Source organism: Haliotis asinina, chromosome 9 (assembly GCF_037392515.1).
Source record: "Haliotis asinina isolate JCU_RB_2024 chromosome 9, JCU_Hal_asi_v2, whole genome shotgun sequence".
In the NCBI taxonomy this organism is placed as follows: domain Eukaryota; kingdom Metazoa; phylum Mollusca; class Gastropoda; order Lepetellida; family Haliotidae; genus Haliotis; species Haliotis asinina.
Window position 1 is genome coordinate 41235869 of NC_090288.1, and position 13120 is coordinate 41248988.

Sequence of the window (13120 nt, forward strand, 5' to 3'; positions counted from 1 at the left end):
ACAGAATACTAAAACTCTCTCGATAGATAGTTTATATGTTTATTAAACTCATGAATGATTCGCTCGTTTGATACGAAATCATTAACTCGTTCAATAAGAATGGTATTACACGTATCTACTATCTAGTTGTTTACTATCCTCTTTGGATCGTTCAAATTTTATGACCTAATATCGGGGTTCATATTTTCCGTATACGATACTTTAGGGTACTCCCGTTGAACCCTTATGCTTGTAAGACGTGGCTAACGGGATCGGGTGATCAGGCTCGCTGACTTGGTTGACACATTTCATAGGTTCCCAAGTGATGCTCATGCTGCTGATCACTGGATTGTCTGGTCGAGACTCGATTATCTACAGACCGCCGACATATAACTGGACTATTGCTGAGTGCGGCGCACGTAAAACTAAACTCACTCACTCACTTTAAGAAAACTTTGAGTGAGTGAGTATGGTTTTACGCCACTTTAAACAATATTCCAGTAATATCACGACGGTGACACGAGAAATTGGCTTCACACATTGTGCCCATGTGGGGTATCGTACCCAGATCTTTAAGGCTACCCCACAGCTCACAAATCGAAAAATCTGTGCGTGCACACAGAATGTACATTGACATGTGCTGACGCCCCGGTTGGCTTTTGTTTGTGTTAGTGAGTGTGTTTAGTCCTAACTGGCACTATCCATACTCCTTCAATAATAATCGGGTCTGGATCAAACAGTATAGGGATGAACAGTATAAGCTTCATTATTCGCAGTTAGGATACGATGACGTGTGTGAGCCAAGTCAGCTAGCCGGACTTTTCGATCCCGTTAGTCGCCTCTTACGACATGCATAGTCGTCTGTTGTGGCAAGCTTGGGTTGATGAAGACCTATTCTACCCCGAATCTTGGTGTTCGGTTTGAGGCCTCATAGAACCAGGGATAATCTACAATCATATTGTCTCCCAGATAGAACAGAGGCGATCTGGGATTTTTAAGATACGTATTGAGTGAGTATTATGTTTCATAGACAGCGTTTCAGCTATACTGGTATTTTTGTAAAATATTTACCTTTTTATAGCAAGTCATTGTGTAAAACTCGCATTTAATTACTGCACTGACCATTTCTTATTTAAAAGGAGTGTAGTCACATGGAACGATAGGAGGATGGAATAATTTGAGAAACTGCCCTGTTGATATGTAGCTATATATCACGGGGAGCATACGAATAAAACACCGGATTGTTCTAACGACATTAATATCTTTGATAGCCATTACATCTCATTGGTATCATACGTATTATAAATATGCCGTTTGAAGTAATACATCTGTATTAATGACGCTATTTGAAAAACACTTCGTATATCCTCAACGTGTCGTAAAACATTAGACTGAGTTACGGCACAAACTGACTTCCGGTTTTCCAAGCATGGTATGAAACTATCTCACGAAATTAGGTGTCTGTTACTTTGAACTGTAATTAAACCCTTGGGTAGCTGAGCATATACCTTGTTTCATGGTTGCTTGTTACGTGACGTGTGGATTACATATGATTACATTAAATGAAATCAGCGTGTTTCAGAACACTTACTTTTAATTGTTGCAGTATGAAAAATACAAGACAAATCTTATGGACAACAACCTCTTTGTTCATTTTTCACGTTTCTGGGTGCATATGACTAGAAGCCAAAAAAATTGTGTTAGGTCAAATAGAGCCTTGCATAATGTGTGAAGAAATTTAGTTTTATGCCATACTTAGCAATGTTCCATCTATAAGGCGGCAGTCTGTAAATAATCAGATGTTTACCATGAGATCTACTGTGTGAACATTGATCTATGCATTTGGGATACAATGACATGCATCAACGGGATTGAGTGGTCCGGCTTGCTGACTCGGTTTACACGTCATCAGTTCCCAATTGCGCAGATCGATGCTCATGTTGTTGATCACTGGATTGTCTGGTCCAGACTCGATTATGTACAGACCACCGATATAGCTGGAATATTGCTGAGTGTGGCGTAAAACTATACTCACTCACTCACTCATGGGTCAATTGCACAATGAAGTTTAGGAGGGATGTTGGTAGAAATCTTGCCGAAGAACTACTTACAAACAACAACATAATCACAAGATCTATTTTTTTGAGATTTCTGAAGAAATATGTTGTAATTTCTGTGTAATGTTGTGAATGTTATAATTCACAAATACTGTATTAAATTTTTCAGCTCTGAACAAACAAAACAAGCAATGCCATTTATGAAAGGAGCTGCGCCTGTTCGGCGTACATTGCAGTATCTCCAGCGTGGGCAACTTGTGTTCAAAGACACAGTGCAGATTATGACAGTCAATTACAACACAGGACAGAAAGCCAGCAAAGGCGCCTAGTAAGGAGGGAGTATTAGACCTGTATTATATTGCATCCACTTTTTCTTGTTGCATTCATATTTTAGTACTCAGGATGATCTGGGTTAGAGTTGGTGTTCAGCAACCCACGCATGTCGTAGGAGACTAACAAGATTGGGTGGTCGGGCTTGCTGACTTGGTTGACACATGTCATTGTATCCCATTTGTGTAGATTGATGCTAATGCTGGCTTGGACTGGAGACTCCAATCTGGTCCAGATTGGAATATTTCCAGACTGCCACTATATAGCTGGAATATTGCTGAATGTGTCATTAAACAGCAAACCATTGAACAACCAATTTTTGACAGTAAATGTGTCTAGGGTATTTATCATTATACAGTGAAGATCAAGGTACTCCAGACAGACGAACATGAACTCTTGGAGTCTCTGAATTGTAAATATTATTTGTAATCCAGTGTTCTTGCAGAAATAGTATTACCACTACTTGAATCAAGCGTTGACATCTTTTCATGTGTGACATAATGGCAAATTTTCACGTATATAGTTAAGTTTAATGGAAGGTATGGTGATATTACACCATATGAACAAACAGGCCATCCTTGATTATCCAGTATGTTCAATCTTCATTTTATTATGCTTACAAACATCGGCCCCATTGCACCAATTTAGGAAGTGCTGTTGCCTACTGCATCTCTCTTGTTACTATTTTTGCACTTTATGTCAAGCACTGGCTATACTGGTCTCATTCATGATAAGAATTGATAGTTGATTGATCCAAATGACATGATGCTGAAAATAGATGTCACTGGACACTGAAAGATACAGAGATTCTTCCATCGTCTTAAATCACATTGTCACCAACAATCCATTAAATCTGAAGTAATAACAAGGCTTGACTGCAAAAGTTCATTTATCTTCTGGTGGTGTTGGAAAACCAGGGCGCCATTGTACAAGCACTTAGCAATCAGATGACTCTTGCGACAGTCATAACACTGAGCTAGTTTTTTACAATGGCATCCTGTAAAGTTAAGATCGGTTAGACTGAGGTAGTACTTGATACTGGAAATTTCAATCTCTCTATGGTAGTCTTCAATGACTTTGGATATAATTAATCTCTGAAGGGAATAAACTGGAGTTATTTAAGAGTCTTTTTGATGTATGATATCGAGAAACAGGGATACTTTCCTCTGAAACTGTTGTTGATATTTCCAACTGCATGTCCAGGTGAGGTATTATTCCAAGTGAAATAATCTAAAATGGGAGAATTTTCTGATGTTTTTCGTTTCTATATGGAATACTGTAGTTGGGTTTTAATGTTTATTTTGTGTTTTCACAGTGACTTTGTGTTCTGGCATCTTGCCCAGATCCAGTACAAGAACCCTTCTGTCCAGATACTGACATTCAAGAACATGACGCCATCACCCTTCCTGCAGTTCTATCTCAGTAAGTGACATATCCTGATGTGTGGCATGGAACTTTTATTGCTCGCCATTAGTACATGTATTTATGGTGACTTTGGATATGCTTTTGATCAATTAATGTACATCATGCTGAGCAATATACTGTTGTAATTGTATATAAATATAGTCATATCCTCCCACATGACGTTATGAAGAATTACTTCCCTTGGGCACTTAAGCAACTCTGTGCAAATCCACTCAGCAATATTCCGGTTTCATGTCAGCAATCAGTAATTAATCTTGTCTGGACCGTTGCTGAAGGGGTTGCTGATGACCAGTTTTAACCTGGAACTTCACAGGTAGCAAATCCAGGGAAACATACTTGAGACACTCATGACTCTGGGTATGTCAACACCAAAATGTGTGTTTATGGATTTCACCAAAGTTGTAGACAAGGCCTGCATTACCCCTTGCTATCTTCCAACATTAAGCTGACATGTCATGACAAAACTGGAATGCCCTTCAAAGCTGTGGTGAAGGCAGCTCACTGTGTTATACAATATCAGCCATCTATCCTACTCAGTCACAATGGCTTCCATAAGAATCATGAGTTAGTGTGGCTCCCACCTCTGAAAGGCATGAATACACAATGCCATTCAGAGAGTGGTCAAAAGAAATGCATGTCATATTTTGGATTACACTTTCAATGTAAAGTGCAGATTCAAGTACTTAAGTATGTTGGTTCCATATGAGATTAATACCCATACTCTCAGAGTCTGGTGCCTGATTGCACATTAACACTTTTACTTGATACTTCTGATACTACGAAAGACACTTACACTTTGCTAAATTTGAATGAGCTTTACTTGGAGCATATGCTTAATGTTATTCTAAACAGTGGAGATATTTGTCTTTCTGAATATCTCTAAGGAATGAGTCCTTGTTACGTAAGGCAGGGATTTATCTAGAAGTTAGTGAGTTTTAAGTTTTTGCCACTTTTAGCAATAATCCTGCAAGATCATGGAGGGGGCCATCTGAAATGGGCTTCACACATTGTACCCATGTGGGGAATTGAACCCAGGTCTTCAGCGTGATAAGTGAACGCTTTAACCACTAGGCTATCCCACCGCCCCATTCATCAAGAAACATCTTTTAAACTATGTAGATGTAACTTTTTTGAATAGTATGTCTTTGAATTGTGTCGATTCCAAATGTATTCCTGTGCTTCAAATACTCATTAACACACTTAATTTGGCCAACACATGATGTTTATCTCCTAAATGATGTTTGTTGTTTCAGATGGTGGAAAGAAAGTGCTGGTGGATATAGACAGTCAAGATAAGGATGACATTCATGATCATGTCAAGCACATTCTCTGCAAGTCATCGTAAGAATGCTCTATTTTCTTTCTACAGACTATAAACTCTGATTCATTTGAATACACTTACTGCTACTTTGGTTAACTGATTTTTTGCTCACCCGACTTAGTCATATGACCTTAAGTTGTCCCCTGTTATATGTTGACAGCTGTAAATATCTTCTCCGATGAAATTAATTCACTATTTCAATGAAAGTGTATGTATTAGGATGTCATGCCAGTATGGTAAGTGAGTGAGTTTTATGCCACACTCGGCAATATTCTAACTCAGTGATCTGTAAATAATCAAGTCTGCCCCAGACAATCCAGTGATAAACAGCATCGGCATCGTTCTGCGCTATTGAGATATGACGATTTGTCTACTTGGTCAGTGAGCCTGACCTTCCAATCTTGTTAGTCGCCTCTTACAAGAAGCATGGGTTGCTGAAGACCAATGTTAACCTGGTTTTTCACAGGTTGACCCAGGAGTTATATAGGTTATCATGCGAGTGTGTTTTGGGATGGTTAATAAACTGCATTGGGAATAAAGATTGTATTTAGCAGGCCTTGGTGAGCTAAGTACATAGTGTTTAATCCTAAAGCAGGTTATTAACCATCCCAAAACACACTTGCGTGTTAACCTGTTTATCATACAATGTCATTCTTACTTTAAAATTTAAAAAAAGTGATTTCATTTGCCACAGATCAAGAAATTAAACTTCCAGGGATGTACCTGCATATCAATGATGTCACAAATATATGCGTAGTAATACGTGATGTCACAAGCTCGGTGACACAGTTTTCTACTGTTCACTCATTTGACTGCGTTACGTCATGAAGTTCCCAGTCAGCTTTTATGTTAAAGAGCCTATGAACGAGAGTTGCCAGATAACTGATCACAAGTTTCATTGTATAGGCTCTTTTTCTGGCTGCATTCTTGTTTTCAATTATCTTGTTGATGTCGTCTACTTCAGCGTTTCAAAACCTGGATTCCCATGCCATCTGCTCGCTTGCAGTGGGTCGGGGAACTGGAGTTGGTATCTTTTAGACCCTATGCCATTCTAACTTAGCTTCGTAATCAGTCCCATCTATCATTACGAGACAAGAAAGCACTCATCAAGGCACTCACGGTACCGTAACCATGGCCGTCAATCTGGACACGATTGTCGATAGATGGGCGTGATGCTATGTTTGTTTACTGTGTGAAAGGAGACCCTAAAATTTGCATATGACCTCTCTAATTTGCATCGGTATCCATATATGACCCCAACGGATACTGAAAATATTTGTTGGCTTTGTCCTGCAGAGAACACTACCCACTGTATGATAATACAAGCTATCACACCATACCAGGAACTGGTAAAAACAAACATATAAGCAAACATTGACTCCAGATTTCACAAGCCGTGTATAGGTCAGTGCACCAGTAGGGCGTTGTCGGGCTGTTTGAATTTAACAAGAAATACGTTTGGGAGTTGCACAGTGAAAATCTATTCTTTCAAATTTACATATTTAACACACACACAGTGATAATAAATCAAGTGATCAAGAACAGCAACATGTATCCATGTGAAGGGCAAGTGAAGGGCAAGTTAATGAGTACATTCAGGGATTAGAAAAGGCAGGAGCCATGGGCCTCTTTGCACATTAGAATGAAAAGTAGCCCATTAAAATTTTGAAGTTTACTATTGTTACAAGGGAAGTGGCCCATTCTAAATTCAGAAAATGGCTAATAATCCTGTAAATGGTCCATTTTCAAAGTTTCTCTTTCCCAATCCCTTTCACATCTGAAGAAGACTAGAAACTTGTGCAGATGGCATGATTTCTAGAAGTACAGACTCCGTGTAAACGGGGCTCGACTGTATACTAACTTGAATCATTCATCATTATCATCATGGGTCAGGTTCTTTTGGATGTATCTGGAAATTGCTAAAATATCTTGCAGCTTATTGAACCAGTGACACTGTTTTGTGGTGCAACCAGAATTGTGATAGTGCAGCCAAACCTCTAAGCCTGGTTGCACTCAGTGCAGGAACTGAAAAAAAACCCCGAAACACACCCTGGGTTAGTCAGATTTCCTGGATCCCTTGTTACAAATGTTTTCTCAATGTAGTTATGACAATTTTACTTTTATTAATATTCGTGAATCTTATTTGTGTTCCAAAACCTTAAACCTCCTGAGTAGATAATGCTCATGATGCTGTTAGTGGATTGGCTGGTTGTCTGGTTGTCTGGTTTGTACTCAGATATTTCCAGACTGTCGGTATATAGCTTTACTCCTATTTGTGAGACTCCCAGTTGTGAGACTCCCAGTTGTGAGACAGTAGAGTAGCTAATTAGCAAAGAACACACACCATACTCCCCTATCTGATAGAATGGATTAACCATGGCTAATTAAGGTTTATCTATGTAACTGAACATTGTGTACAGGATATCACATAAAGTACACAGAAAATATACAGCATATTGATACATATTAATACATGAGGATGTTTACAGAAATATTGGTTAAGAAACTGAACAGTGTCTTCCGCATTAATAAACTAATTAAAAAACTATGCCTTGGGCTGTTCCCACTTTCATTGTTGTAGGCCTGAACTGAACTTTATTTACACTCCGGCCGCGGTCTGCGGCATAAGAGGTACAAGATTACACACAATGTATTACTTAAATACAGTTGTAAAGCGTAAAATGTTCATATACACATATCGCTTGATTGCAGGCATGAGTCGTATGTACATTCATTTAAACAATTTTACAGGGATGGGGAAGCACCACCCATGTGCATTCAACCATTATTTAATGTGTCTCACAACTGGGAGGTCTCACAAATGGGAGGACACCACAAATTGAACACACGTAATTTCATCTCAATTATTTGCTCTGACATCCTCATAAATCCAACTATTTGCTGTGCAATGGAGGATGCTGGATGAATGAGACTTGACTATAGCGATTGCAACTGATTGTGTAGAATTTATTTGATTGGCTTACCTGTCAAATTTTCCATAAACGACAAAAATATGTCAATCAATCAATCTTTATTTCAGTACATGAAAGGCCGCAGAGTTTATATGAGTAGTTCTTTACTGAAACAATACTTTCTCTTAGCCTCATAGCGAAGTAGATGTGCATTGCCAGATTCTGTAACAGTGATGTGGTAGTGTCTGTTAATAGTGAAGTTAATGTTCTTACACTGGGTGCTTATAAAAAGTATGGTTTTAGGTAGCTTGTTCGTAGAGTCGTATAAACAGGACAGATTAGAAGGAAATGTAGTTAATCTTCAACAGCATTCGTATTATATAACAGATATGTCATGCCTACAAATGGACTGGACCTTCTGTAGCATTACTACGCTGAACAGTTTTGTATTACTGTATTTAAATGAGAAAATAAAACAATAGCCAGTGATGTTATAGTTGAAGTATTTATCAGTGAAGTGACTGAAATGTGTGCATACCTTTCATAAATCTTTGACATGGATTAACATTATCAAGGCATTATGCATGTATTTTTCCATTAATATCTCATTAAATGCAAACACATGTTCTTTATCAAATGTGTCTTATGCATGTACTCTTTATTCCAGGGAAACCCTGAGAGCTGAAGCACTTGCCAAAGCAAAGACGTCTAACCCGGCCAACTTCGGCATGAGTTTCTCCAGGCAGTGTATATGTGAGATACCTGGACAGGTACCCTGCCCTGGATGGGTACCGTTGAAGAAAGAACTGAGAGGAAAATATAAGTTTCAGAAGAAGGATGTGGAAGAATCATAACTAAAGTAGTTAATATATATGTGTGTGTGTGTGTGTGTGTGTGTGTGTGTGTGTGTGTGTGTGTGTTGAAGATGGATATTATGGACAGAAAGGTATTGAGGATTAACTACAAGGTGGATATGGATTATAGGATGGACAGGAAGGTATTGAGGATTAACTACCAGAATGGAATATGGGAAGGAAGGATTACCTGATGGTATGATGACTTGCCAGGGTTTGCTCATTTGGATCCAGCTGCTACTCCTGCTACAGAAGACCATTTCTGACATATTGCAGGTATATTGACAACAGCAGGAAAACTGAATATTAAAGCTTATTCACCTCAGTTAGAAGTGAGAGGATTTAGGACATGTCATATTCTGACTGTGCCAAAATATTTGAGGCTTCCAGCTGAAACACTGTGAAGGGGTGTGAGAAATGTAATGTCAGGGGTTTGAATCCTCTCTCCTGAGGTGTCCATCTTTGAGAGCTAGTCCTGAAGTGAGATGTGCCAACGTTCAATGTTAGGTGACAGATGTATGCAGGAAGTAAATTTGTATTGCACAGTCATTTGTTTGTAGTGTAATAAATCATCATTTACATACAGAAATAATTTTTTCAAAATATTTATCACAAGAGAAATTGATTTGACACTCTGTTGTTACTTAGGTTATTAAATGAGTTGTAAGGTTATAGCCTATGATATCCATTAGTGCAGTTGCTCATGCTCCCTAGTATCACAGCATGGCTTGTACTGTTCTCAGATTGCAGTACTGCATTATTACATAAAGCAACTGACATTATGCCATCTACGTATACTTTGTGTGACTTCTGACAAAAATGTTTCCACCATAACTGTGGATTGAAAGGCAATGATTCTAAACTCACATAGCATAAGAGAACAATCTATACAGACTGCCTCTTTTGGGAAGTGGATATAGTGTCCACCTGCAGAATGGGAGGTTGCAGGGTTCAGTCCCCTGCCGTATCATACCATAAGAGGTTAAACTAAGATACTTGTTGGTCCCTGGATGGTGCTAGGAGTTAATGGTTACAAGAAGGACTGGTCGGCTCGGAATCAGTATATTGTGTCTGAGCTTGATATCCTTGCTAACTACGCCATGGTATCTCAGTGGGCTAGCACTATAAAGCCAGCTGAATTATGGGCTAGTACAAGCAGTCACACATACCCATGTGTTCATATGAGCGAAATATTCTTAAGACATTCAACCCTGTTTCACCTCACCTATAATGTGAAAGTTTTGACATAAACTTGGGTGAATTCATCTAATGTATGAGTATCATGACTAAATGTCACTATTTGACCTTAGGTCATCACCATCGTGTCGCGTATCATGGACCTGGAATATCCTGTAATTTGCAATTGGTATCTCACCCACAGGAGTGTAAACAAAAATGTTTCATGTTCTTTATATACTATGGCTAAGGCCCTATGGGGCTAGATGGTGGGAAGGATGATGGCCCATTGGTGAAAGCATTTGCCCATCATGCTGAAGACCTGGGTTCAGTTCCCACATGGGCACAGCATGTAACACCCTTGGTGTCCCTTTCCATGATGTCATTGGTAATGCCCTTCGTGTCCCTTGCCCTGATGCCATTGGTAATGCCCTTGGTGTCCCTTTCCATGATGCTATTGGTAATGCCCTTGTTGTCCCTTGCCCTGATGCTATTGGTAATGCCCTTGGTGTCCCTTGCCCTGATGCCATTGCTAATGCCCTTGGTGTCCCTTTCCATGATGCCATTGGTAACGCCCTTGGAGTCCCTTGCCCTGATGCCATTGGTAATGCCCTTGGTGTCCCTTGCCCTGATGCCATTGGTAATGCCCTTGGTGTCCGTTTCCATGATGCTATTGGTAATGCCCTTGGTGTCCCTTGCCCTGATGCTATTGCTAATGCCCTTGGTGTCCCTTGCCCTGATGCCATTGGTGATGCCCTTGGTGTCCCTTGCCCTGATGCCATTGGTAAAGCCCTTGGTGTCCCTTTCCATGATGCCATTGGTAACGCCCTTTGGTGTCCCTTTCCATGATGCTATTGGTAATGCCCTTGGAGTCCCTTGCCCTGATGCCATTGGTAATGCCCTTGGTGTCCCTTGCCCTGATGCTATTGGTAATGCCCTTGGTGTCCCTTGCCCTGATGCTATTGGTAATGCCCTTGGTGTCCCTTGCCCTGATGCCATTGGTAACGCCCTTGGTGTCCCTTTCCATGATGCAATTGGTAACGCCCTTGGTGTCCCTTTCCATGATGTCATTGGTTATGCCCTTGGTGTCCCTTTCCATGAAGCCATTGATAACGCCCTTGGTGTCCCTTTCCATGATGCCATTGGTAACGCCCTTGGTGTCCCTTTCCATGATGCTATTGGTAATGCCCTTGGTGTCCCTTGCCCTGATGCCATTGGTAATGCCCTTCGTGTTCCTTGCTATGAAGCCATTGATAACGCCCTTGGTGTCCCTTTCCATGATGTCATTGGTTATGCCCTTGGTGTCCCTTTCCATGAAGCCACTGATAACGCCCTTGGTGTCCCTTTCCATGATGCTATTGGTAATGCCCTTCGTGTCCCTTACCATGATGCTATTGGTAATGCCCTTGGTGTCCCTTGCCCTGATGCCATTGGTAATGCCCTTGGTGTCCCTTGCCATGATGCCATTGGTAACGCCCTTGGTGTCCCTTTCCATGATGCTATTGGTAATGCCCTTTGGTGTCCCTTGCCCTGATGCCACTGGTAACGCCCTTGGTGTCCCTTTCCATGATGCTATTGGTAATGCCCTTGGTGTCCCTTTCCATGATGCCATTGGTAACGCCCTTGGTGTCCCTTTCCATGATGCTATTGGTAATGCCCTTGGTGTCCCTTGCCCTGATGCCATTGGTAATGCCCTTCGTGTCCCTTTCCATGATGCCATTGGTAACGCCCTTGGTGTCCCTTTCCATGATGCTATTGGTAATGCCCTTGGAGTCCCTTGCCCTGATGCCATTGGTAATGCCCTTGGTGTCCCTTGCCCTGATGCCATTGGTAATGCCCTTCGTGTCCCTTTCCATGATGCCATTGGTAACGCCCTTGGTGTCCCTTTCCATGATGCTATTGGTAATGCCCTTGGAGTCCCTTGCCCTGATGCCATTGGTAATGCCCTTGGTGTCCCTTGCCCTGATGCCATTGGTAATGCCCTTCGTGTCCCTTGCCCTGATGCCATTGGTAATGCCCTTGGTATCCCTTTCCATGATGCTATTGGTAATGCACTTGGTGTCCCTTTCCCTGATGCTATTGGTAACGCCCTTCGTGTCCCCTGCCCTGATGCCATTGCTAATGCCCTTGGTGTCCCTTTCCATGATGCCATTGGTAACGCCCTGGGTGTCCCTTTCCATGATGCTATTGGTAATGCCCTTGTTGTCCCGTGCCCTGATGCCATTGGTAATGCCCTTGGTGTCCCTTGCCATGATGCCATTGGTAACGCCCTTGGTGTCCCTTTCCATGATGCCATTGGTAAGGCCCTTGGTGTCCCTTGCCCTGATGCCATTGGTGATCAGTTGCTATTCACTAACCCACTGATTGCTTCATAATGTGTGAAGCCCTCTGCTATGTTACTGCTGGAATATTGCTAGAGGCAGTGTACAAGACAACTCACTCACTCAGTCACTTACTGATGGCATTATGATGTTGATGCATTGACTGTTCTTTGACATGAAACGGTATAATTTTCCCCACATATTGAAGAATCTTATGTATTGGGTGGTCACACGCTGTGACTATGCTCATTGTGGCTTCAGACATGTTGGTAGTTGCTCATTCTATTAACCACTGGTTTGTCATGCCTTGACTTGACTGTAACTGATTTCACTGCTGATAACAAAACTAGATAGGAGAATATATATGGCATATATAACAGCAGTCTGTAAATAATCGAACATGGACCAGACAGTCCAGTGATCAACAGCATGAACATAGATCTTCACAATCAGGGTCAGTGCACCATCCGAACAGTTAGTCGCCTCAAGTTTGGGTTGCCGAAGATCAATTCTAACCCGGATTTTCATGGGTGTCACGTGTTCCCACACCACGTCCATCAGGTGTAATGGCATCCTTTGACGTCATTCACCTATCATATTGGTACTAATGAAATCCTTTGACGTCATTCAACTGTCATACTCATATCTCAGGGAACACAGGCCATAAGCTGGTCTGTGTCATCGAAGCAACCGAACCAAACACATTTTGTAAGGACTAGTCTCTCAATATATATAATTTTTATAA

At 41.0% G+C, this 13120-nt stretch overlaps 3 protein-coding genes across 4 annotated transcripts; 1 reads left to right on the top strand and 2 right to left on the bottom strand.

Moving 5' to 3' along the window:
* Positions 1-611: 611 nt before the first annotated feature.
* LOC137295995 (small ribosomal subunit protein mS25-like) lies at positions 612-9467 on the top strand. 2 transcript variants are annotated; one of them, XM_067827614.1, is made up of 5 exons: positions 612-989; positions 2206-2364; positions 3682-3788; positions 5045-5132; positions 8692-9467. In XM_067827614.1, exons 2-5 carry the CDS (start codon positions 2228-2230, stop codon positions 8876-8878), a joined length of 519 nt encoding a protein of 172 aa, XP_067683715.1. In that variant the 5' UTR covers positions 612-989; positions 2206-2227; the 3' UTR covers positions 8879-9467. The 2 variants fall into 2 exon arrangements, with proteins under 2 accessions (XP_067683715.1, XP_067683714.1); XM_067827613.1 differs by lacking the exon at positions 612-989 and adding an exon at positions 1368-1411.
* Positions 9468-10363: 896 nt separating this feature from the next.
* LOC137297249 (uncharacterized) lies at positions 10364-10720 on the bottom strand. The gene has a single exon (XM_067829261.1). It carries the CDS (start codon positions 10718-10720, stop codon positions 10364-10366), a length of 357 nt encoding a protein of 118 aa, XP_067685362.1.
* Positions 10721-11553: 833 nt separating this feature from the next.
* Positions 11554-12342, bottom strand: LOC137297250 (fap1 adhesin-like). Its single transcript, XM_067829263.1, has one exon. It carries the CDS (start codon positions 12340-12342, stop codon positions 11554-11556), a length of 789 nt encoding a protein of 262 aa, XP_067685364.1.
* Between the last annotated feature and the right edge of the window lie 778 nt (positions 12343-13120).

Excerpts from the sequence above, each read along its gene's own strand:
- LOC137295995 (XM_067827614.1), top strand. The coding sequence starts at position 2,228 with ATGCCATTTATGAAAGGAGCTGCGCCTGTTCGGCGTACATTGCAGTAT. Across the intron at positions 2,365-3,681 it reads AAAGCCAGCAAAGGCGCCTA|TGACTTTGTGTTCTGGCATC; the intron begins GTAAGGAGGGAG and ends GTGTTTTCACAG. Across the intron at positions 5,133-8,691 it reads CACATTCTCTGCAAGTCATC|GGAAACCCTGAGAGCTGAAG; the intron begins GTAAGAATGCTC and ends TCTTTATTCCAG.
- LOC137297249 (XM_067829261.1), bottom strand. The coding sequence starts at position 10,720 with ATGGAAACGGACACCAAGGGCATTACCAATGGCATCAGGGCAAGGGAC.
- LOC137297250 (XM_067829263.1), bottom strand. The coding sequence starts at position 12,342 with ATGGAAAGGGACACCAAGGGCGTTACCAATGGCATCATGGCAAGGGAC.